The 24,157-nt window shown below is 43.2% G+C and overlaps 1 protein-coding gene across 1 annotated transcript; it reads right to left on the bottom strand.

Annotated features, from left to right (window-relative positions):
- Positions 1–690: 690 nt before the first annotated feature.
- On the bottom strand, positions 691–4,809 carry egr1 (early growth response 1). The gene is made up of 2 exons (XM_063877205.1): positions 4,139–4,809; positions 691–3,247 (listed from the first exon to the last, which is right to left on the bottom strand). Exons 1-2 carry the CDS (start codon positions 4,347–4,349, stop codon positions 1,941–1,943), a joined length of 1,518 nt encoding a protein of 505 aa, XP_063733275.1. The 5' UTR covers positions 4,350–4,809; the 3' UTR covers positions 691–1,940.
- Between the last annotated feature and the right edge of the window lie 19,348 nt (positions 4,810–24,157).

The following is a 24,157-nucleotide window of genomic DNA, read 5'->3' as shown; positions in this document are numbered from 1 at the left end:
AGTGGTTAAACCTTCAGGGCTGCTCAGCTGCACCCATGCAAAAATTCAGCCTAACCTACACGGATATTGCCCAATTGTGTGAAACAGCTCATTCGCTACAGGGGGACAGCATCTCGCCAAGCACATTTACAGAAAAGAAGGTAATTATCATGTGATGGATTTCACCTGCACTCTGTGAAAATAACCCTTTGCATGTCTAAGCACAGTCGGGTTAAAATATACCTCTCCAAAAAACCTTTTTATAACAGCATGGAGGAAAAAATATTTCTATGCTGGAAGTCTGTGTTCTCAACAGTAAAGGCCAGTGTGTATCGCACTATTTTATATGAAATGTAAATTTAGATAAGCTTTATATATTCAAGATCATGTTGAATCTAGATAAGAATTCCTCAGCTTCATTGTTTATAGGCATGGGAGTCATGCGTTAGTATTATCATAAATACAGGGTTCAATTGGAGAACAGCGATTAAAACGTAGCTACCGAAAAATCATGCTGTGCAGATTTTCCTCAAATGAAAGGGTAGCAAATATCTGCTAAAAATCTGCACAGGATTAACATATAGGATGATGGAATATAGCTGTCATGTATGATGTACATGATGAAATTAAGGGTGTAATTTCAGTGGTTTGAAGTGCTAGTGAAAATATTTGAAAGCACAGAAGTCTGAGAATAAAGTATGAGAACAAATATACATATATTTATATTTTTATTTATATTTCATTTCTGGGAGGATATCTTGTACACCAAATATCCCATTGGCAGTTAAGCGCATTCAATGTGTTTAGAAGCCAGAAACAGTCACTTGTTTTAACAAACACAAATACAAAATAAAGATAACCACAAAATAATGAACTGCATGTATATAACATACAAAAGAATCCCATGCCTACTCAGTAGGTAACTTCAACATTCCAGCTCTTGAAGATGTGGATATTTACACTTAAGTTTTACAAAAATATACTCTATAGTTTTTCTCCTTTTTTGCTTACATTCTAATGAAATGAAGCGGTGCCCTCATAGCTCGTCCCTTTTCCTCCCTCTGAGTATGACTTACATTCTGTAACAAAAATATTCCCTCAACCCTTAAGGCGAGATGCAGTGCATCCTCTCTCGCGCACAGCCGAGTCACAACATCAGCAAGGCTTCACAAAAAGGCACCAAATTACGGGAGCGTTTGTCTTGTTTAGTTGTAATTTAAATGTTTTTTTTTTCTTTTCTCTATTTTTCCATATAACCAACCGATATGTCACATGTGAGAAAGAGAGAAAAATATAGTACCAGTGAATGATATTTACAAACAGAAACTAACATCACTCTTACTCATGCTCGAATACTTAAGTGCTTTTTTATCAAACAATGTCAAAACGAATCACAGCATCATCACTACATAATAGAGAAAGTATGTAGAAAATATGGCCCTGCTCACTTCAAATAATACAATGCAAATATGCAAATAATATTTCACATCAATGGTACCGAAGAATGATAAAAAATGGAACATGGCACATGTACAATATACATATGTGGTAGCTTATGTATATCATTCAATGTCTTTTGCACTGTATGAGTGCCTGCAAGGGCGACCGTGCCACAAATGCTGGCAATCTGTTCGTCTCTTGGATTTTGTGTACCTTATGGTAAAGACCCATCAGTGCCGGTTTCTACGCTCTCTCTGGTGAGTCCCTTATGCATTTGAAGTGCTGCATTCGTTTTACAGAATCAAAAAGAAATCCCTTTTAATTTTCTATTGTCTTTGCAAGTCCTTGACATGTGTCTTTTTCTGAGTTTCAGGTAAATCTCAAGATTCACCTCAGGGAGCAGACAGAAAAGTGCTTTTTGGAGGGGAAAACAAAGTCTTTTGATGCTGATTTCTTTTCCCTTGCAGAACCGTAAGGAAGGAGAGGTGCAGACTATAAAAAGTTTTTATTATAAGTCTTTCTTAGCAGATCTCGATTGTCCTTGGGGAGAGAGTGGTCTGCATGTCTGATAGAGGGGTGGGGATGGGGGAGCTGTAGATGTTGGAGGCGAGTGAGGAATTGAAGGAGGACGCGAGCTGGGACTGGAAGGTAGTGGACATTGACACCGAAGGGTAGGTGGTGGCGATGGAAGGAGATGGATAGGAAGTGTGGACAGGAGAAGAGTAGCAGGAGGTGACGGGAGAGGGGTAAGAAGACACTGGAGAGGGGTAGGAGGTGATGGGAGAAGGGTAGCTGGAGGCAGGTGAAGCAGCTGATACTGGCGCTGCTGTCACCGCCACTGCTCCTGCCTTCTCCGCTTTCTTGTCCTTCTGCCTTAGGTGGATTTTTGTGTGCCTCTTCCTCTCGTCGCTGCGGGCAAACTTGCGCCCGCAGATCTCACAGGCAAAGGGCTTCTCACCTGTGTGAGTGCGGATGTGTGTTGTGAGATGGTCGCTGCGGCTGAAGTTGCGCATGCAAATGCGGCACTGGAAGGGTTTCTGGCCTGTGTGGATGCGGATGTGACGTGTCAGCTCATCAGAGCGGGAGAAGCGACGGTCGCAGGTTTCCACTGGGCAAGCGTAGGGCCTCTCGTGAGGGGGTGTCTTGCTTGGCCTTGTGGGGTACTTGCGCATGCGACTTGGCTTAATCAGCTGAGACTGGTAGACACTCTTTAAGTCCTGGGAACCAGTCTGTGTGGCAAAGGCCTTGATTGTTGACAGAGGAGTGAGGGAGGGCTGGCTTGACTGACTCTGGAAGGGCTTTTGGTCAGGGGGCACCAGGCTGATCTCTCCCTGCTGCTGAGGGAAGAGGTAATCAGGGATCATGGGCACAGGGAAGCTAGTGTTGCAGGTTTTGCCATTGGGGTAGGCAGGAGGAGGGTACTGCACTGCTCCAGTTGCACTGGCAAAAACCTGGCCCTGGTCCGGGAAGATGTCAGAGTTGGGGCTGGAGTAGGTTGGGGCGGCTGAGTAGATGGGGTTGGGCTCGCTGTGGTGAATGGATGAACTGAGGCTCTGAGATAAGGAAGAGGTAGAAGAGGAAGGAGTGGAGGACGAGATTGATAAAGAGGAGGACGAGGTGGTCTGTGATGCAGCGGAGGAAGAGCTGGGAGCAATATTGCCCATCAGACCAGTGATCAGGCCAAAGATGGGCTCCGCCCAGAGGCTGTTGCTGCAGGTGGTGGCAGGCTCCAAGGTGAAGCGGCCTGTGTAAGAGATGGGGGGAAGCCTCTGGTAAGTCTGCTCTCCCACGGACTTGTCACAATTGAAGGGGATATCAGGTAACGTATCTGCAGGGAGCACAGAGAAAGAGAAGACATTAATCAAACTGTCAATATCCAGAGGGAGGGAGAGGAGGAGTCCTGCCACAGCGCTGGACAGTTTGTCACCCCTCTCTTCTGAGACGGATCAGTCAGGTGCCCACGCAGAGAAAACCCCTACAACTAAACTATTCACCCCCAAACTCTAAAACCATACCTTTCAAATATCAAAAAGAGCTGCTGTGCAAGCTTATGTTCACATTTTCCACTGCTAACATTCACTCTATCTTTCTTTCATTCTTTATGTCTTCCTGCCTTGCACACTCACACACACAAATGCGCACATTCTTGAAGCCCATCACAGAGCTCGAGGCAATTGATTACTGAAACTGCAGTTCAGCTGGTTTTAGGAATGCAATTTGAATTGAGCTGTAGGAGTGTCTAGAGGCATGCGGTGACTGAGCAGTGTTGAGTCCTCTGAGAGTTAGAAAGGATTTAAAACCATCAATAAATAGATTTTAAATAAGATGTTTTTAATTTCCCTCTTTTTGTTATTTTTGGATTTGTATTTTGTTCATATATTATATTCAGTCAGTTAAAGATCCTATTTAGTCTGCATTTAAAGTATAAAATGTATGAACATAAGTCATGATTAAACAAATAAATATATCCGAACTTGTAACTTAAAATCTTCATCAGCAGTTTTTTCTATGATACATAAATAAACAAATCGTAATAATTCTTATTAAAGGTATAATGATAATTCCGAAAACATAATTAAAGTCATCCAGCTGTTTTTTTTTTTTGTCTTATCTCTTCTATTGGTAGAGTATAGCCCAGCATATGTTCTGCAATCTTCAGTTCAGTTGTTCATGCATCACAGAAAACCAGAGGCAAAAGAGGCAAATCTCCAGATCTTACCTCCAGCAAGGTGGTCATACTGATCCCCTGGCTCCCCGGAGCCAAAGCCTGCACCTTCAGGTGCGGAGGCGGTGAACAAGGGGGTCCCTGCAGTGCCTAGCATCATCACCTCCTCCAGCTTGGGATAGTTATCCATGGGGGAGTGAGGGAAGCTCAGAGGCTCTGAGATCTGCATGGCTGGGAGGATCATCTCGGTCTTGGCTGCAGCCATCCTCTGCTGGTGCTGGAGCTGCGCTGGTGGCTGGTGATAAGTGCAAGGAGGCTGGATGCACGCTGGCAGAGCAGTGCCTCGCAGTTGGAGGGAATCTCTTAAACCAGCTGTACACTTCTTCTGGTGAGGAAGAAGATGCTTTTCTCTTTCTTGCTCCGTGACTCTTGTTCTCCAGTTGTCCTGTTGTTTTCTCTCAGGGATGAGGAAAAATCCACTTGTCTTTTTAGAAAAAATCAAAAGTGTCCTTTATACTCATTCCCTAAGATCCATTGAAATGAATCAACAGATCAATCTTGATTTTGTAATGGCTTATCCAATCTCTTGGATGGATATGTTTTGAATTTACTTTCACATTTGTTGTGATATTTCTCAGTAAGGGAGTTCAATGTGTTTGTCTATCTATCTCTGCTCTAACAGTTGCTCGTGTGGGCTCTCAGGGCTCTCTCTGAGCTGAGAGGCTTCCCCGCTCCTTTTATACCCTCTTGCTGTGACGTAGATGTCCATATTTGGAGCGGAGGAAGCCCATATTTAGGCACTGCAGTGGAGGACACATGACGCTGGCCTGAGGGAAAGCAGAGTGGAGAGACTTTATATTAAGCTCTCGCAGTAAATTGCGAAGACAACGCCACTCTTCCTCTGTCCCGAATTAATGTATCTTCATAGCAGAACAGCTCCGCGCGACAGCGGCATAATTCTTGCTCTCTCCCCGTCGCCCCATAGATTTGATTTGGATTTCCCATCTGTGCAGCAGGCTGCGCTGCTGCCGGAAAGCCCGGCTCCGCCGTGCCTTATAAGGTCGTGACTACATAAGGACCTATTCCGGTGGGTTTCCATTTCCCTGTCCTTATTTGGAACTTCCTGAGGCAGCGCTGATCGCTGCTTGGCAGTGAATGAGAGGCTGGAGTGCAAATCATGTCCAGCGCTCACAATAACTAATGTCAGCAGCAGAATCCCGCTTCCCGGTGTTAAAGCACAGATTCAGCCGAACTATTAGACTGTATTGGAAACTGTTTGTGCAACAGCCGGACTGCTCCACGTGTTTTATTTTTTGTGGATTCTCGAAAGTTAAATGCTGCTTTCTTGTGCGCTAAATAACAACGAGAAACGTTTTAATCACAAATGTAACAATCCAATGCATATATACCGTAATAGGCGACACATGTTCGATCAATTTAAATTAGATGGAAAAGTGACGACTTACCATTTCCTTTTTAGCCTAGGACATGTTTTTTACAGTGTTATGTTTGGAGGCTTTTGACATGCATTTCTAGTTCCTTATTGATTATGAATGATTAGCCGACATGTTAAATTGAATTTGGCATTTGATAGCCTATAAGTGAGTACATGTTTAATGCTGTGAGCCTAAAAATACATGATGTGCAAACTCTGCTGGCCTAGCAAACTTCCTCTAAATTAACTTTCCATCTCTCTCGGCTGTGTCATTGATTAATGAGAACAGATAGCCGCGGATGCTGACGAGGTGCGGGGCGATCCGTCTAATTGAGGGGTGTCCCCGGCTCAATATTCGGGGAATCTCTCTGCCACTCAGCGGCCTAATGGGCCGCATTAACAACGCTGCGCACAGCTGCCAAGACGCCTGCGGGATACCGATGTTCCCCCCGGCTGCTCCAGCTTCGGATGGCACGCCAGCACTCCTCGGTGGATGCTGACGGGAAATCAATGTGTTTCCCTTGCTGCTGACTGGATCTATATGCAAGCAACCTCATTGTGAAACATCGGGAGCAGGACAGTCTGAGGTGGTCTGAGAGAGAGAGAGAGGGAAAAGGAGAGAGAAAAGAGATGCTGCTGATGCATTTGAGAGGCTGGCGCAGGTAAGTCCTCTGTTCTTCAAATATCCTTTGATTTAAACTCAAAATACTCATTTCATAATGCATTTAAACCATGTTAAACACAAGGAGATAGATAGATAGATAGATAGATAGATAGATAGATAGATAGATAGATAGATAGATAGATAGATAGATAGATAGATAGATAGATAGATAGATAGATAGATAGATAGATAGATAGATAGATAGATAGATACATATGAAAACAAAACATAACTCAGGTAACACAGTAGATTTTTGGTCTTTACTGGATTGATTTATCTCCCAGGCGTTTCCCATTTAGCCTCTGGCAAATCTCTCTGTTTACCCCCATTAGACTGATAGCAAAATTCTGTCATATATTATGGATGATCTGGAGCAGAGGCTCTTTCACAAAATCCAAATAAGCCTGAAGTAGAGGGCGCAGCTGGATAATGTGTAATGTTGTTTATTCATACAGTCAGATACGTAGAAACTCTCAAATCTAATCACTTTTGAAGGTGTATGTGGCACTGCACAGCGGTTTTGTTTTTATGCACGCTCCCAAAACCTGAGTTTACATTTAGTTTTTCAGCAAGGAAGATGCCACTGCGCTTGCAGACCTGGGGGGGAAAAAAACAGAAGCTCAGGACTTGATGATGGTGAGTTGCACTCGGTGACTGTAACTGTGTGGCAAGGCAGTTATACCAAATCTAAACTCTTGTCTGCATCCACTGCTGCTTTCAAAGGTCGATAACATTTGTGGCAAAGCTAAGAGAAAAGAGTGTAGAGAGCAGATGAGAGAACTCATCATCTGATGACAATGTAATAAAATCAGGTTAGGGAAAACTGTCGGAAAAGTAATAAAGTAATAAAGATGATAAACAGTTCACAGTGTCTGTTTGGGCCTCCCTTCACTCTGATGCATGGAGGGGGTGGAAGCCAGATGCTGTAAGGGCAGGGGAAGGAGAATTAGTCGGTGTGTGTAGATGTGCATGATGTGTGTACTGTCTTATCTTTGTGTGTGTGTTTGTGTGAGATTCAGCCAGTTCATTCTCCTCAGTGTTATCCCCATTGCTGCCCACACAAAGCAGCCAGAGGAGTCCTTGACTGATAAAACTCCAACGCTCTGCCAGTCGGTGGTGAGAAAGAGAGGCTCTCCCTTTACCTATGCAGCCGCCACACCCGTGTTCACACTCACAAACACACCCAGCACAAGCACATGTTGATATTAAATCATGCACCAATCTACAACAGAGAAAAAAATGAGGAAGTAGATACGGAAGCCAAAAAAAAAAAAGCAAGAGAGGTGGACGAGAGGACTTGAAACATACAAAATAAACAAAGAGGGGAGAGTAAGCAAAGAAGTTGATATGTATCTCGAGAAGGTGGGAAGGAGAGGTGAGGGCAATAGAAAAATAGAAAATAGAGAGACAGAGAGAATCCTCACACCCACATACTGTACGTGGGAGCATTAACAAGCTTTGTGCAGGCCTTTTTCAGCAGCCAAAGCCAGGCAGTCAGTCAGTGAGACAGGACAGACAGACAGACAGACAGACAGACAGACAGACCCTCCTGCTCCTCCGTCACACCTCCCCTCCACCCGGGCCACCCACACAGACCAGTGGTGCAATCCCTTTATTAGCATACAGGTGCGTTCAGCCTTGTGTGCTCCCATGATGAGCGGACCAAGATTAGAGGTTGGATGATGACAGTTACCAAAGCCTGCATGTTACATAATAGAGAGAGAGAGAGGTGCGTTCAGCGCGTTCAGCCTTGTGTGCGAGAGAGAGACTTGTTATTTTGGAGCACATATAGTTGTATTTTGCCAAGCAGGATAGGGACAGAGTGTTTGATTTTCAGATGATAAAAAAGGAAATGTGGCATTGATTTACTAGGGTGATATTGCAAAGGGAGAACTTATAATTAAATGGAATATGAATGGATGCCTGAACATCTCGGCACGAGTGACATAGTGAATATTAGCCTATAGCCTCAGAGTGATGGGGAGAGGAGCAGAGAACAGGAGAGAAGGGTATTTGATAAATTACATTTTTATCCCAGCTTTTAAAGTGACGTTGGCAAGAGTGTGCAGCCTGACCTTTTACACACGGAGTGAGATGCGCATTGGAAAAGACAAACTGGTGTGAGGGAGATAAAATCTGTTGGAAACGTTGAAAAAACTAAAGGGGTTGTGTAAAATCTTGGAACTAATTGACATTCACGAAAATTCAAGTGGAGGAGATGTCGATAAAGACATCATTACAGTATGTTTTTTTTAAACACTTGACATCTCCACTCAGCGCTTCTAGCTTCATAAACCATGGCTCACTTATTGAAATCTAAGACAGCCCGATGCAATACAATACCGAAGATTACAGCACACCACCTGTTGCTGCGCTGAAGCAGCCAGACAGTCAGTGTCTCATCAGAGGAGTCCAGGAATGCTGCTGTGGAATGCTAGCTTTGTGTCAATGGCTTATGATTATGTGGGTAAGATCACACATTTACTTTAACTGTGGGAGCTGACCTACTCAAGCTTTAGGCCCCGGCGACAACGTTTGAAAAACAATCTGCTCGCCCTTCACTGTCACTGCAAGCGTCACTCCCTGTGGTATTCACCCCCAAGGCTGTGGAGCAGGGAAGGTGTAAGCGTATCACACAGAAGCAGGGCCCCGGCATCGAATAGCCGCTCTATCTGCTTATCTGCCTGTTGTTGCCTCCTGAAGGTAGTAGGTGACACAGAGACAATTACCCAACACAGCACAAAGCCAACCCCGTTCCCGAGGATGTGACTCACTGGGCCCCTGGCCTGTTTGTTTGATGCTTGTGACAAAAGATCTGACCTCTGACCTTTTCAGCTCCCGATGTGTCACTGGCACTGCGCTGAAAGTCGGGGTTTCCCCACACCATGTAGCGGCCGCTGTACATCAACGGGTAACATTTAAAGGTTGTCACAAAATACTTTTCTGTGTTTGTCTGAGCTGTGTATACCATATACCGTGGGGGCCAAGACTCCAGCGTGTTGACAGCACTGATGTATTATAGGTTAGCTGTGTGCATGGCATTTTCAATGTTTAGTTTTTTAAGTAATTCTCTGGGGTTTAAGAAGCTAGTGCGTTGCTACACAAATTCCACTAAGGTACAATTTTGAGGTATTTTATTTCTATCGAATGCCCCTTTATTGTTCCACTCCGATACATTTCATGGATTATTATTTCTTATTATTAAACTTTTAAGGTAATGATTTTGCATGGAATTATATATTATAATGAATTTTGTTGTATAATTAGTTTTTCTTTGAACTTGCCCCATTTAACGTCTCTTCACCCAGATAAATCTTGTGTCCAAACCCTAGGCTGGGAACCACTTTCTGAAACCACCCACCTGTATAAACAATAATTAAAACTAACTACACCTAGTAAACTACAAACTGTAACATGCTGTTTATAGAATCAACAATATACTAATACATCAGTTAAAAGCTATTATTCAAAAGAACAAGAGTAACTGGTACAACTTCTGTACTTCTACTCACATCATGTAGGATTTTTACCGAAGACTTATAGTTTAAATGGAGTATTTTCACAACGTGGTATTTGTAGCTGTTAGTCTCTTTATGAAACATAAAACAGTGACAGACCAAACCAGAGCCATTTAAGGTTTACTTCAAAGCTGCCTTGATGTTGCGGCCTTGTTGCACTAGGACAAAGCTCCTTATTGGCTGATTGACTGAGTTATAAAACCAAATGCTCTCCACTCTGCTGACGTCTTCATGTGGACAGTGAGATAGACAGGACGAGACGAGAAGTAAGGCAGGAAGAAAGATGTGGCCTCAGCGACCAGACTGAGCAGCAACTGGTTTGTTGTCTTAAGCGAACACGTTTGGGTGTGACTCATGTGCATACTTAGTTGGAGCAGACAGAAAACATCCAAACTCACAGACCTGTTTTTATTCTACTACAGTCGTCAGATTTCTGTCGTGAGTTTAAACTTTGCGTTAGTCCACAGTCATATGGAGCACTTCCAGTCCACATCTGTTTATGTGGAAGAGCGTGGGTTTATTATTGCATCAGACAGTCACGCCATCACCCTTGCTCACTTCTTGGCCCTTGACGTTTTTTCAGAGCATGGCAAGAAACGGGAGATAGTTTGGTTTTTATCTTTTCCTTTCTGAACTAAGAGCTATAAACACAAAGCCTAAGCTACTGAAAATGTGGTAAACTTACCCTGAAGTCACCCAGTCTCTCAAAGGATGACCTGTCTAAACCCTGTGTTATCCAAACAGGCAGGCGAGGCATACACACACACACACACACACACACACACACACACACACACACACACACACACACACACACACACACACACACACACACACACACACACACACACACACACACACACACACACACACACACACACACACACACACACACACACACACACACACACACACAGACCTTCAAGTTGTTCTCCAGAGTTTATTTGAGTTTTGAGTCAGATCAGAACTTGCCAAGGCAAATAGTCTCCATGGGTCCAATGACCAGAGCTTTATAACTTGCTGTGAAGTGAAAATGACAGTCGGAGGGAAGCACATCTGCCCAGTTGAGAGTTATTTGTTTTGGTGTGTTGGAGCTGAAGTAAATTGAAGGAGTAGAGAGGGTGAGAGGCAGAGAGATAAATGGGAAAGGAGCGATTCACAGGCAGAGGAAGTGATGGAATGGTAGAGCCAGAAAGTGACTGAGACACAGAGTGGAAGAGAAAGCGACTGTCGCTAGGTTGTTGACAGGTGGGCCTCAGGGCAGGTACGACAGGTTGATTCAGGTAAGCCCCTCTCCCCCCTCCATTCCCCTCCTCCCCTCCACCATCCAACCCTCCCCTCTTCCCCAGCTGGAGACTGCAGACGTGGGATAGCCTACAGGGCTGAGGAGACAGGTCTGCATCAGAATGCCCCGCAACCTATTACAATCATACGATAATCATTTAACTCCGAGTGCCATACGTCAACAGGCATGATGGCTGACGAGGCAGGCAGACAAGACGACAAACAACAGCAACACCCATCTTACGCTTCCAAAGAAGAAGGAAAAGAAAAAAAAACAAGGAATGGAGGAATGAATAAATGAATAACTGTCAGAAGCATTTAGCTCATGGGACAATGGTTTTAAGAGTAAAGGCTCTGAGGCCAAATGTCACTTTGGGTCACTTGGACTGAAGAAACAACAGATGTTGAATACTCAAACTGCAGCCAGGCAATGGAGCACCTTAAGTGATAATTAATTATAAGTAATTTAGTTTGCTCTGTCTACCTTCCACAGATGAGCAGGGTCACAGTTGTCTCTCTTTCCCTCTCTTCATGCAAGGACTATGAAACGTTTGGGTGTGCAGGTTAATGGTGCAACTGGATTAAGAAGTCTAGATTCATACATAATGCAGGCATTTACCTTAATGGGAGAAACGTGACTGAGGAGCAGTGTTTACATTAAAGGAGGGTGAGAGTTCAGCTGAGCCGAGGGAATGTTTTTCTGCCTACGCTGGCGGCAGACGGTGTAATGAATTTCTATAAAGCGCACTGCAAATAAAAATAAAGACACACAAAGGAGATTGCATGTTGATGGTTGTCGGGTGATGCTGACAAGGAGAAATGGGTGAGGACGGCGTTGAGACTTGCATAGTGTACAGTTTTTGAAAGACAACAAGTAACCTCAATCTACCTCCAGTTTTTTTTTACCAGAGTATGGAACAGTAATCTCATTTAAATCCCAGGATTTTAAGACACTGATTACTGATCAAACAGGAAGTGAAACGCTTTTATATTATCTTTATCACCCACTTTTCAGCTAGAATCCACACACAGGTTGCGACAAAGACACACACCAACGTGTTCCATTATTTGTGTTTGTCTTTCTATGCAAACATGGCGTGCACGTGGCAAACTGAACCCAAACACCCACCAACATTGTACACACACATCATGTCAGAGGGCCGACGTGAGTACATGTATCCACAAGTGTGCTGACGGCACACACCCTGCATATAGCCTGACAGTCTGTTGGCCCCAATACACCACACAATTAAAATAAATATCCTACGAAGGCCACATGGTGCTGCTTCTTCTAACAGCCAGACAGGGGAACAACTCCATAGCAACACCAGAGAAATGTTTACGTGTGAGAATATTTGGATATGAACTGTTGGAAACATAAACAGGCTGAGTGTCATAATTTAGTTAGGAACAGGATTTCTCTCTGTATTGACTTAAAGAGTCAAAGAGTAAAATAACGTGATTTGGAAAGTCATGAACTTTCATATTTCTCGCAGTGGGAATGTGACAGTGTGTGTTCTCATTACGACCCTCCATGGGTCTCACTCTCTGAGTCGCTCTCTCTCCCTATCTATCTCTGCATTCCCAGACAGCTTTAGCAGTTCAAACTCTCGCACTGCGGCATTGTCACACACCACACTGGTTGCCATGGAGAAATAGTCCTCCTGGTCTCCAAGGTACCGAGTCTATTGTCTTTGGCTTCTTTATTTAGATGAAAACATGATTTGTTGGAAGAAATCTACTTGTTTTTCTGTTGCTTTTCTTTGCCGCCTTTTCTTTCTTCTTCTTCCTCCACACGAGCATCAATGCAACGTCGCATGATGTATATTGTTTCATTCTTCTCCTTTCCAGGAGTTTGACTATGCGCATGTGTGCGTCAAGCTTGCCTGATGTTTTGTAGCAATTAATTTCAGTGTGTCTGCATGTCACGGCCCCAGGAGGGGGGCTGTATAAAAGTTTTCCCCATTGCCAGAGCTCTCGCCAGGGCTTATAATTGCCTTCTATTACCAGGGCTGGGTGTCACAGCCTGTCTGTCACCACGAGACTCTCAACTAACGACAGATGATGAGGAAAGGAGTTTGCAGTTTTCTTACTGCTGCTCTTTTTGGCAGAATAGATAAAACAGGATATATAAAAATACAGTAAACAAAAGTATTGTCCTCCACCAATGTGGCCCTGCTTGTTGTGTTATGCAAAAAAATTCACCCTTAGACATTTGTGCACCACATGCTGTGGAGAAGTTGATTTGAAGACGTCTGTATAAAACAGAAGACCACATTAAGGTGTGCCTTAAAAACAATCAAACATTTTCAGTGCAGCTGTTAGTGCAACAAACATGTACAATCAGCAAGCTTTAACCTTTGACCGTGTTCATTTGCATGTTTCCAGCTCCAGTCACAGCTGTCAGCAAGCTGCAACTGTAGTCGCTGGCAGCATGACTGAAAACAAAACAGGAAGTGACATCACATCCGTTGCTCCGTGATATCACTGGGCTGAGTCGGAGAAAACGATAGAGTGAAAGGAAGAAAAACGACAGAGCAGTGAGCTGAGCGGCTCATGGGTGGAAAGAGGAAGCTGTCTGTGTTTCGTTCTCATTCGGTGGCTGTGGCTCAGACATCCCACACTCTGTGGTCTTGTTTAAGGCCAGCCAGACAAATAAACTGATCCAATTTAAGTCAATTATCTACTTAATCAGAGGGACTAAAAACACAAAATCTTAACATTCAGATGACCATCTTGAATCCTGGCATATAAAGTTTTTTTTGGAAACTTTATAATCAGACATAAATATTTTTGGGCTAGACTTTGCTGACGTCAAAAGTTGCAAATCGTTCCCTCAGTTAAATCTTTTATCTGCTTCTTGTTTCCTGCACTTTGTAACATCTAATTAACCACAGATAACTTAGATTCCACTAGTGTTGGTTTCAATATTGTGTTTTCGGATGATGATAACAAATGAAAGAGAAAGAATGGGAAAATAAAGACAGAGATAATGTGTGGTTGAAATACAATATTTCAAATACAGTAGGTTTACTGTCCTTCCGTGCTGTCACTGGTGTGTATGACTTGCCAGTTACACCAGCAAACTTGCATTTCTGTTTTTTTGCGTGCAGGGTGATGCAAAAGTGGAAGGAGAGGTTTCGGAAACTGTGACGCTGTGCTTTGTCAGCTCTGGGTGGAAGACAGGGTGAGTGACTATTGTGTGCTTTTGTGGCAGAAGCGTGCGGCAGCTTGCTACTCTGGCATGGAGTCTTAACACTGAATGTAGTGGGTGCAGGTAAACATGCTAAAACAGGCCCTCTATGTAATTGTGCTCCCTTATTGACATATTTCACATTTGTGAACTTGCTTATTTTTATTATCTGATCTCCGACCATTGACTTTTCTGTGTTTTGGATGTATCGTTTTTAGAGAATCATGCTCAAGCATTTGATAGTGAAAAAAGGAGCCAAGTGTAGATCTGATTATACCTGTGCTTGTATTTAATGCTTAGGGTTGAACTTTTGAATCAGCTCAAACAAGAAATAGGCAACCTCCTTTTCAGTACCTGAATCATGTAAGTTACTGTAAACCTCTTAGAATGTTTTTAAGAGTCGGCCCACCTTAATCACCCCTGAGATACAGTCTCACAGATTTGTTTCGTTCATTCATTTACCCAACATGTGTTGCTATGATGATGATGATGACGATTGTGTTGATGATGGTATTCTGACTGGGCTTGCTCAGACCCATAAATAGGCACAAATTGTTTTGAAAGCTTCATTTCTCATTTTCAGATTGGGGATCTAGAGAAAATGATTCAGAACAGACACGTCGAGCTGCTGACTCCAGATCAGTTCCATGTAATACTTTACTAATGGAAATTGGGCCTACCGGGGATTAATGGAAAGACGGTCCAGCAGCAATGTTTAGAGGAAGGGCGGTGTTGAAAACACTGAGAATGTCAAAAGGAGATAACCCGCAGTGAACAGGACAAATAAACCAGCAGTTGTACTGTATGGGCTGTTGGGAATACCCAAGCATGTCCACACACACGTGCATAAACCGAAATCTCTCCTCCATGAAAAAGCCAGCAGGGAGAAAGGGAAGCGGGTGGGAGAGAGGGGAGAAGGAGGGGAGGACTGTGGGAGAAGAGGTCTGGATCGAGTCCAGGGGAACTCCAGACTGCTGTTACCCAACATGCTCTCTCACAACAGGGGCTGGGAGACTGCTGCTGCTGCGGCTGCTGCTGCTGCTGAAGGGACCCAGAGAACGGTAAGGTGGGGCACACACACACACGCACGCACACACACACACACACACACACACACACACACACACACACACACACACACACACACACACACACACACACACACACACACACACACACACACACACACACACACATACTAAAACGTATGTACACCCCCTGACACATACTCCGCCATGACTGTGTCGCCATAGTAACACACTGACCCTGGCCTTAAAGTTGTACTCCTGAGTCTGATCTCCTGTCGAGCTCTGAGTGGTGGGGAGGACTAAATCTGCCTATTTATAGCCGGCCCTGTGGCTCCTTTTTCTACAAGTGATAAAAAGTGCTAATCTGCTTTTTCCAAAGCCCCAACACATCTACCTCACTTCAGCCTATCTGTAGCCCAATGCTGGCAATAGGACAGGGATTTTGCAAGTTTAAGGATGAAGAGACGGAATCTGGAATATATGGAGGGAGGAAGTAACAGAGAAAAAAGAAACCCTGACTCTAATTACAACCCATTCAACCAAAAGGACGTGTGCCGGGCCGTCCGTCTAAGGGAAATATGAAGTTGTATATAAAGCTGTTTACTTAAATTTTAAATACTTGCAGTGAATGTTTTAATTGTAATTAAGAAATGTGTGTGTGTGTGTGTGTGTGTGTGTGTGTGTGTGTGTGTGTGTGTGTGTGTGTGTGTGTGTGTGTGTGTGTGTGTGTGTGTGTGTGTGTGTGTGTGTGTGTGTGTGTGTGTGTGTGTGTGTGTGTGTGTGTGTGTGTGTGTGTGTGTGTGTGTGTGTGGCTGAACTTACACCCACATGGACACAGACCAGACTTTGGCCAACGTGACTCGGCAGCGCCCGGGGTAATTGTCCTGCTATTGACTTCTGCTCCCTTCCAGACTGAGTGAGCAGAGCCAGTCACTGTGAGCGGTGCGTAACTTTAGCCAGAGTTAAACCCACTCTGGCCCTGGCTTCAGTCCAAGTCCACTGGCCTCTTTCTCAACCCCCCTTACCCCTCCTGCACTGAAACTGAGTGTACTGTACACTGGCAGAGCACAGATGTGGGTTCAGTCGAGGCCTCACAGTACCTTCGACACAAAGACAGAGTGGAGAGAGGACTGCTCCAGATAAATGCGCTGATATTGATACGGCTGGTCCTTTACAAACATGATCTGAAAGCGTTACACAGCTTCACTCATGTGTCCCCCATGTGGGATTGATCCATGTTCTCTTTCACATTTTGGATATTTTTCTTTTTCCACAGCTCTTTAATTTTTGCATTTTCCGTTCATTGATTACTACTATACTTATTATTAGCAAACATTTGTCACACTTCCTTTTTTCTGTGGTTCGAAGCGCACAAACCAACATTAAAATAGCTGTTTCTGTTCTATTCTTGCTCAGACATGTGACATCAGATGAAGCAGGTTATAAAGGAGGCAGACGTTTCAGTTCGTAAAATTTGACTGCTGTTGACAAGGGCTGACTGTATTTTTTGTAACACACACAGACGTCAGAAGTTGTGTATTCATGTGTCTTGGCCACACTTTTAGCCAGAGTAAACGACTAATCCAATATACTGATCGATGACGAAGACTTCTGCGTCTCAGTCAGGTGTTGAATGCTTACACGTTGGTGGCAATCTGTTTATTTTCTGACCAGACTTCATTCATGTGATCATGGGCAGTTAAGCTTTAGCGGCTAACTGTAGTGTGTTTTCTAGCTCGTCTCTAAACCCATGGCTCGCTAATTGGCTTGGTCTGTTTCCTTTGTGGCAGACTGCGTCACAGAGTAAACTTAACCTCACCCCAGACATAAGTATATTAACATGGTTAAGTATAAATAGCTCAGAGAGGTTAAATTCAACCTCTATGTATGTGGAAGTAAGTATTTTAGGCACCTGTGATCTTGTTATTGGTGTTAAATTTAGATCTGTGGTGCTCAGTGAGGAGTGGAAACATTGACAGTGACCTGTTTTGTCACAACATACTTCCTGTGCACTATGAGTAGTGAGAAAGCCACAACCCAGTGACGCAACAATCGGAAAAAAGAGAAAGAGAGCAACAAGGAGGCGTGGAAAATCAGCAATGAGGAAGTTGTGGCTTCATTTGAAAAAGGAAAAATTGTTGACTGAACTGTAATTGGATACTGTAAGTGAACTGTAAAGTTTCCTGTGTGCGGACTTTCCCCTTAGATAACACGATGTGGTGATAAGGTGAACCACAGCATTAATACTGCTGCTACTTTGACAACTACAGATTTCATTCTGTGCTTTATAGGAAAAAATGTTGGACCCCCACATTTGTATTTAAACAAGTGTACTCACATATATCCTATTATATTCTCAAGCTCTCGTGCCTTTGTAGCTGCTCTCACTTCCCGTGGGCTATTGTTTGCTGTGACCTCCGCTCAGCACACAGTACACAGCAGAACACAGAAAAAGGGACTTTATCCTTTGTACTACAGTCGGAAATGTGCTGCAACGTTTCCTGATAAACACACTGGAGCATTGAATTAAAAGACATATTTCTGAAAGGAATCTGTTATATAAACTGCTTATTTATATGAATGAATTTATAGGACACCACTGAGTAAAGCTTCCCTTTTGTTATGCGATTATGATATTTATAACCCCAATCATGAGCTTCTAGTCGCAAGAAGTGAGAAATTAGTGCATATTAAAGATATTTTTGGTTCATTTGTGTCAGTTTCCTCAAAAAGCATAAACGAAAATGCACTCATTTCTGTCTATTTGTGTGGGAGTTGGAACACTGCAACGTAACAGCACTAGAGATTATGTGTGTGTCTGTATGTGTTTTTGTGCAGGTGTTTGTGTGTGTGTGACAGAGTGTTGTAAAGAGACACATTTACGGTGTGAATTTTCTCTCTCTGAAACAACACCAAAAGTCATGAATCATCACTGCAGCATAGACATAACCACAGGAAATACCCCTGGAACAAATACACACACACACACACACGCCCAGCATACCGAAGCATAACCAAATAGACTCAGAGTGATCTGCTGGAACATAGGGTTGGAAATAAACACACAAACACAGCCCATAAACTGAATATCTCAAGAGAATAAATTCATCAAGTTTGTATCCAGGGATTTCTTCTTATTGATTTCAAGTCTTAACAACGCAGAACACGATTTTTCTTTGAAACAGACACCAAATCTTGGGGATCAATAAACTTTGGTCGAGAGCCCATCACAACATCCCGTTCATTTGCTGCTGAAGACAAGGTTACCATGGTGACCCCTACACACTGGGGACGTATGCAAGAAAGTAGAAGTCATAAAGAAGCTCTGTGTGTGTGTGTGTGTGTGTGTGTGTGTGTGTGTGTGTGTGTGTGTGTGTGTGTGTGTGTGTGTGTGTGTGTGTGTGTGTGTGTGTGTGTGTGTGTGTGTGTGTGTGTGTGTGTGTGTGTGTGTGTGTGTGTGTGTGTCCTGTTTGAGATGGGGAAAGAGAGCCAGTGCTCAGCCTTGACCCCTTGAGTCGTTCTCCTTTGTAAACCTTGTTTGGTTCGCTGTGACAGAGCAGAATAGTTGCTCATTATTCCTGTTGTATGATCAAGGTCCTGAGGGTGACAGCCACACTCAAAGACGCCTCCTGAACTGAAGGAACGGACACACATACGTAAGAAACAGTGAACAAGAGAAAAAGGAAAGGATCCCAAGGTTAGAAGGAATCCAGGGATGGCAAAACGAACACATAACACATAAAGGTGTATAAAGTGCTTCATTTGTCCATGACCTCCTCTGACAGCTAATAAACAGCGAGGGACATTTTTTACCCGTTTTGTGTTGTACTGCATATATATTCGCACATATGCTTATAGATTAGGGCACACAACCTTCAGCGTTCAAACATTTCCGGAGTAACTGAGTATCACAATTATATTGTCAGTATTTTTGAGCAATATTCTATCACTCGTTGTCCATGACATACCAAATAACCATCTGGCTTCATGGAGGAACTTAGTCGCAAAACTTGAGGCGACATAAAGCATATGTTTTATTAAATGGTCTTGCTAGGCAACCTTTGAATGAGTGCTATCATTAGCTTAACACAAACAATGAATTGTATGCTAACAAATAATTTATATTACAGTTTTAAAAAATAGCAATTACTTACTTGAAAATTACCACTAGACTGTTTTCTATTCGAATCCCAGAAGCTGCAGTTTGTAAAGTCATAAAGCTCCAGATATTTAGTTATGGCCACCAGAAAACTCCTAACTCGCCCTCATTGAAAACAATTACAAAAAGCCACCCCAGGCTGTTTTTAACTACAGGGTACCTATTCTGATATGACAACACACTGTGTGACCATTACTGAGCAAAAAAGTTTTAAAGAAGATTCTGTAGTACCTGAACTGTTGCGAATCATTTTGAAATGACCATAGATTTCATCCCAACACTGGATCGGTAAATCAGAAAAAACGATTACCTTGTGGGCTGTTATCTGACAAGTTGTGTGAGCATTTTGTTAACATGAGCTTGCTATGAAGCAGTTGGAGAGAGAAAGCGTCCCCGGCCTGGCTCTGGCTGCCAGTTGATGCCGTTCCTCTGATCCCTCGGATGTTGCCACAGGCTTGGCACGCTTGGTTGTCCAGGTGATGGCAACCGTGGAGACAGAGGGCCTGACCGGTCTTGGCCCACTCTGTTACGCCAACTGTGCCAACTTACCGTCAACTGGACGCTAAACAGCAGCGACACAGGACACGCCTTCCTCTGCTGTAGACCGTGATCACGTGTTCAAACCTGAGAACATATCAACCAAAAGGGCGCACAGCCATTTGAAATCAGATTGGCCACCCTCAGATATGAGCACATTAGAAGGAAGAATGTTATAGAATAGAATCGGAGGATGAAACCCTCTTTATTAGTCACATACATGCACACAGCAGAGCACACACAGTGAAATTTGACCTCTACATTTAACCCATCCTAGTACTAGGAGCAGTGGGCAGCTATTGTGCAGCGCCTGGGGAGCAATGGGGAGGGGGGATTGGAGGTGTCCGGTGCCTTGCTCAAGGGCACCACAGCAGGGCCTAGGAGGTGAACTTGGACCTCTCCAAGTAGCAGTCCACTTTCCATATTTCAAGTCTGTTTGGGGACTTGAACCGGCAACCCTACGATTCCCAGTCTAAGCCCCTACTGACTGAGCCACTGCTGAAATACTGATATAACTGACCCGGCATCAGCGGGGTAGGGTTTATTTTGCTGCTGGTGGGCTGTACACAGCACAGAGAAGAGATTTGCAGATACAGCCCATAACATCTCCCTTGGATCCAATGACTCAGATATGCAGATGTGTTTACTTCCCTTCTGTTTCCCACCTCAACCAGCACACAAAAGGCAGGGGGAATGAAAGTGCCTGATAATGTCTTTAAGTGTTTCATTTATATATTTATATGCCGTTGTAAAAGAGCGTTTTTTTTTTACTAAAACTTAGACAGGCACTTCAAATGGGCTCTTTGCCTCTTCTCTCTCTATTCCCTCCCTCCCTTCTGAGGGTATTCATCTTTTGTCTAATGCGTAGCGCTGCTCTCTGTTAGTTTCTTTCTGACACCATGCCAGCAGAGTCATCTGCAAAGGGACTCATGTAGGGATTAAAAACCATCAACAGCTACCCTTTAACAGAGAGGTAGAAAAAAAACTTTGAAAAATGAAATAGAAAAAAAACAAAAAAAAACTCCAGACAGTTTTGAGAAAACTTGTATATAAAGAGAATGCAGATTGTCACCTGACCCTGAGGCAAGGCAGCCCTAAATATAATAAAGAGAAGACAACAGAAGAAGACGAGGCGACACGACACGGGTAATGTGTTTTCTCTGCTGGTGTCGTCTGGCAGATCTGGGATGATTGAGTGCTGATGCCTGCCTGGGCCGCTTCAGAGAAGATCGTCTACCCCCTCCCCCTCAGCTCGTACACACATGCACGGAAGAGCACAACCTCTCTCATGACACAAACTAACACACATGTGCGCACACACACACACACACACACACACACACACACACACAAAACGCTGTTTTCAGAGTGACAAAAACATCAGTGCGTATTAACTGTCATCATCTCAGCACCGCTTCGTCTCTCTTTTTGGTCGAGGGAATATTTCAAGGTAACACTTTATTATTGTGATGTGTTTGTGTGTGTATGTGTGTGTGTGTGTGTGTGTGTGGGGGGGGGGGTTTCTCCATGGTGGATGTGTGCCTTAATTATAACAGGGTTTAGTGAATTAGGGCAGGATGTGTAATAGACTCATATTTGCATAATCTCTGTTGAACAAACCTCAGTGGCAAACATGCAGGCACAAAACCATACACTTACTGTACTGCATAACTCACATTCTAAGAAATATAAAGAAAGGCATGTTTGTGACAGTAATCTATTGTATTTACTCACAGACTGTTTATTAATCTCTGTATATTTTCATAATCCCTCCCTATTGTGAAAATGTCAGCAGCAGATACAGACAAACAGGTGCTGGCTATGGAGTAAGTTGATTGGCCTGAATCCATGATCCATTTTCCCAAGGCTTCCACACCCTTGCAGCTGTTCTCCAGAATATGAGAACCGTGTGTGTGTGTGTGTGTGTGTGTGTGTGTGTGTGTGTGTGTGTGTGTGTGTGTGTGTGTGTGTGTGTGTGTGTGTGTGTGTGTGTGTTTGCAGTGCATGCTTCTGGTTATGACAAATTTACTCCTAGTTGCTTGCCAATAAACAAAACAATGATATTCATTGACAAAGACAAATAAAACTAAACAGAAATGTGGAACATCAAGTATAGTTACTGTAATTGAGAAGTTGCCCCCAGAAATGTTATGGCCCTTAACGGATTCTTTTAATGACATTTTAAATATTTTTCAAAGTTTTAAAGAGTCTGACCTGCTTGTGAACGAGTTTCCCTGATGTTCAAAGTGAAGTCATGTTACAGGTTTCAGGGGCTTTTGGCTGTTTTGCATGGCAGAGTGTTTTGAACTGAGCAGTGACAGCCTCAGCCCAACTGAGGAGTTCTTTGACTCTTCTCATTTCTATTGGAAAACACTTCTGTTTCTGACTCTCCCTCCTTCTCTCTCTCTGTCTCTCTCCCTCCTCTCTCTGAAGCTGCAGATCACTTAAAAAGAAAGGGGAAGGAACATGAATAAAAACTGAAGGCACTTCTCTTAGATATGTCTCTCGATGCTCTTCAGATCTTTAAGACTTCATCACAGGGAAATGCAGGGTTACTCGAAGAAAAGTGAAGGACTCTGACTTCCTAATCTACCGTACAAGAGCTGAATTTATGAGCATAAAGAAGCACCTTCTTTTTCTCACTCATAATTGGTATCGTTTCGAATTATCGATTGACAGGCAAATAACCTAATCAGGAGTTAATTAATTGGTTAAGAGAAGAAATCCAAGGATTGATTGTATCTTTGATCATTTCAGACAGTCGTGCCTCAAAAATATTTCACAGAATACAAAGAGCGTTTAGAAGAGTGTTTCAATCGTAGAAGTAAAAGAAAATATAACTTGGCAATCAAATGAAGCTGACTAATTATTTGGTGAAAGGATGAAAGGCTTTTGGTCATTTCAAAAGAATAATAATTCATTATATCATTGTTTTAGTAATTCATTCTAAGCAATTTTCTTTTAAGATCTGTGAGAGTCTTAGTCAGTGTTTGCACTCCGGGGTCGATCCAATGGATCTGGGTTTGGAGGAGTGAAAGCTGAACCTGGGTCTGCACCAGAACTCTTTCCTCCTTAAGCCAGAGCCGGGCCAGACATATTGACTGATGTTCCAAGTGAAATGAAAACATCCCCATGCAAATTAATTCAGATTTGATATCTTCTATCTGCTCAACAGCAGCAGCGTCTTCTCTCTCTCACTTAGTTTAGATGTTATGGGTTCCCCTGGTTGGTCCATAACACAATCCTAACATTGTTCTTGTCTTTCGAACAGGAAGATGCTTCGCAAAATACAATTCTGCTAACCATTCAATTTAAGGTGAGTAATGATGCTTTGATAACCTTGCAACAAATGTGATCACTTTCTTTAAATGTTCACCTTTATGATAATTTCCTTGTTTGAGTTTTGCTTTTCCTCTCCATATAAATTGTCCAATTAAATTAAATAAGTAAAAGGAAAAAAAGTTGGCAAACATTAAACAGCTTACCTTGTCTTTCAGGGGCTGGAGTAACATGGGGTGGATTTGGGAGGGTTTCCTGTCAGGCCTCTCTGTCTAATTGAACGCCTTGAGTTTAGTTCCCCACTAATGGAGGACAAGAAACACCACCCCCTGTTGGAAAATAATAGTATAAATCTGAGGGGCAGCCAAACAATTTGCAATCTGTCAACTCAGATTTGCATGTCTGTTTTAAGGTCTACTTTAACCGAAGTAATATTAAGGGAAACATTTTTTTGTAGATTTCAGTCACAAGTGTAATGCCACCCTTGTGGGAACGAACACAAAATAATTTAAAAATCTCTGACCCTTGAAGCACTTTCCAACGAGAGCCCTGCTTTTAATTGTCCTTCTGTTGCTCAAAATAACAGGATTATACAACACCCCAGTGAAAAAGTGTGAGACTGAGATTTCTATTGTTCTTCTTGTCTCTTGTTGTCGCTGCAGCTCCTCGTCCCTCCGCTCCCCATCACCGAGCCAACAGATTAATTAGACAACTGATAGCAGTGTTCTCTCTTAGTACGGGCCCACTGAGTTTTCTTCTTCTTTTTCATTTCTTGTAAGCCTTTTATTTCTCGCTTTACATTAATGGGGCTTACTTGGTGTAGCGACCCTGGGGGAAAGAAAATTAAGTCTCTTGTCCTCCGGGGGGAATTGCAGCTTAGCCTGAAATATCTAGTTTGCTCCATTCATTTGGCGAGGGAAAATATTAAACCACTTTTGTTAGTCCTGAATGAAATAAGTCAGCATTTTAGTGTCAC

This window comes from Eleginops maclovinus, chromosome 23, assembly GCF_036324505.1.
Source record: "Eleginops maclovinus isolate JMC-PN-2008 ecotype Puerto Natales chromosome 23, JC_Emac_rtc_rv5, whole genome shotgun sequence".
In the NCBI taxonomy this organism is placed as follows: Eukaryota; Metazoa; Chordata; class Actinopteri; order Perciformes; family Eleginopidae; genus Eleginops; species Eleginops maclovinus.
Note: the sequence above shows the minus strand (reverse complement) of the source record. Positions and strands in the feature narration are given on the sequence as shown.

Bases quoted from the DNA above. Each gene is read 5' to 3' on its own strand.
- egr1 (XM_063877205.1), bottom strand. From the start codon at position 4,349: ATGGCTGCAGCCAAGACCGAGATGATCCTCCCAGCCATGCAGATCTCA. The intron at 3,248-4,138 runs GTAAGATCTGGA...TGCTCCCTGCAG, and splicing joins GTATGACCACCTTGCTGGAG to ATACGTTACCTGATATCCCC.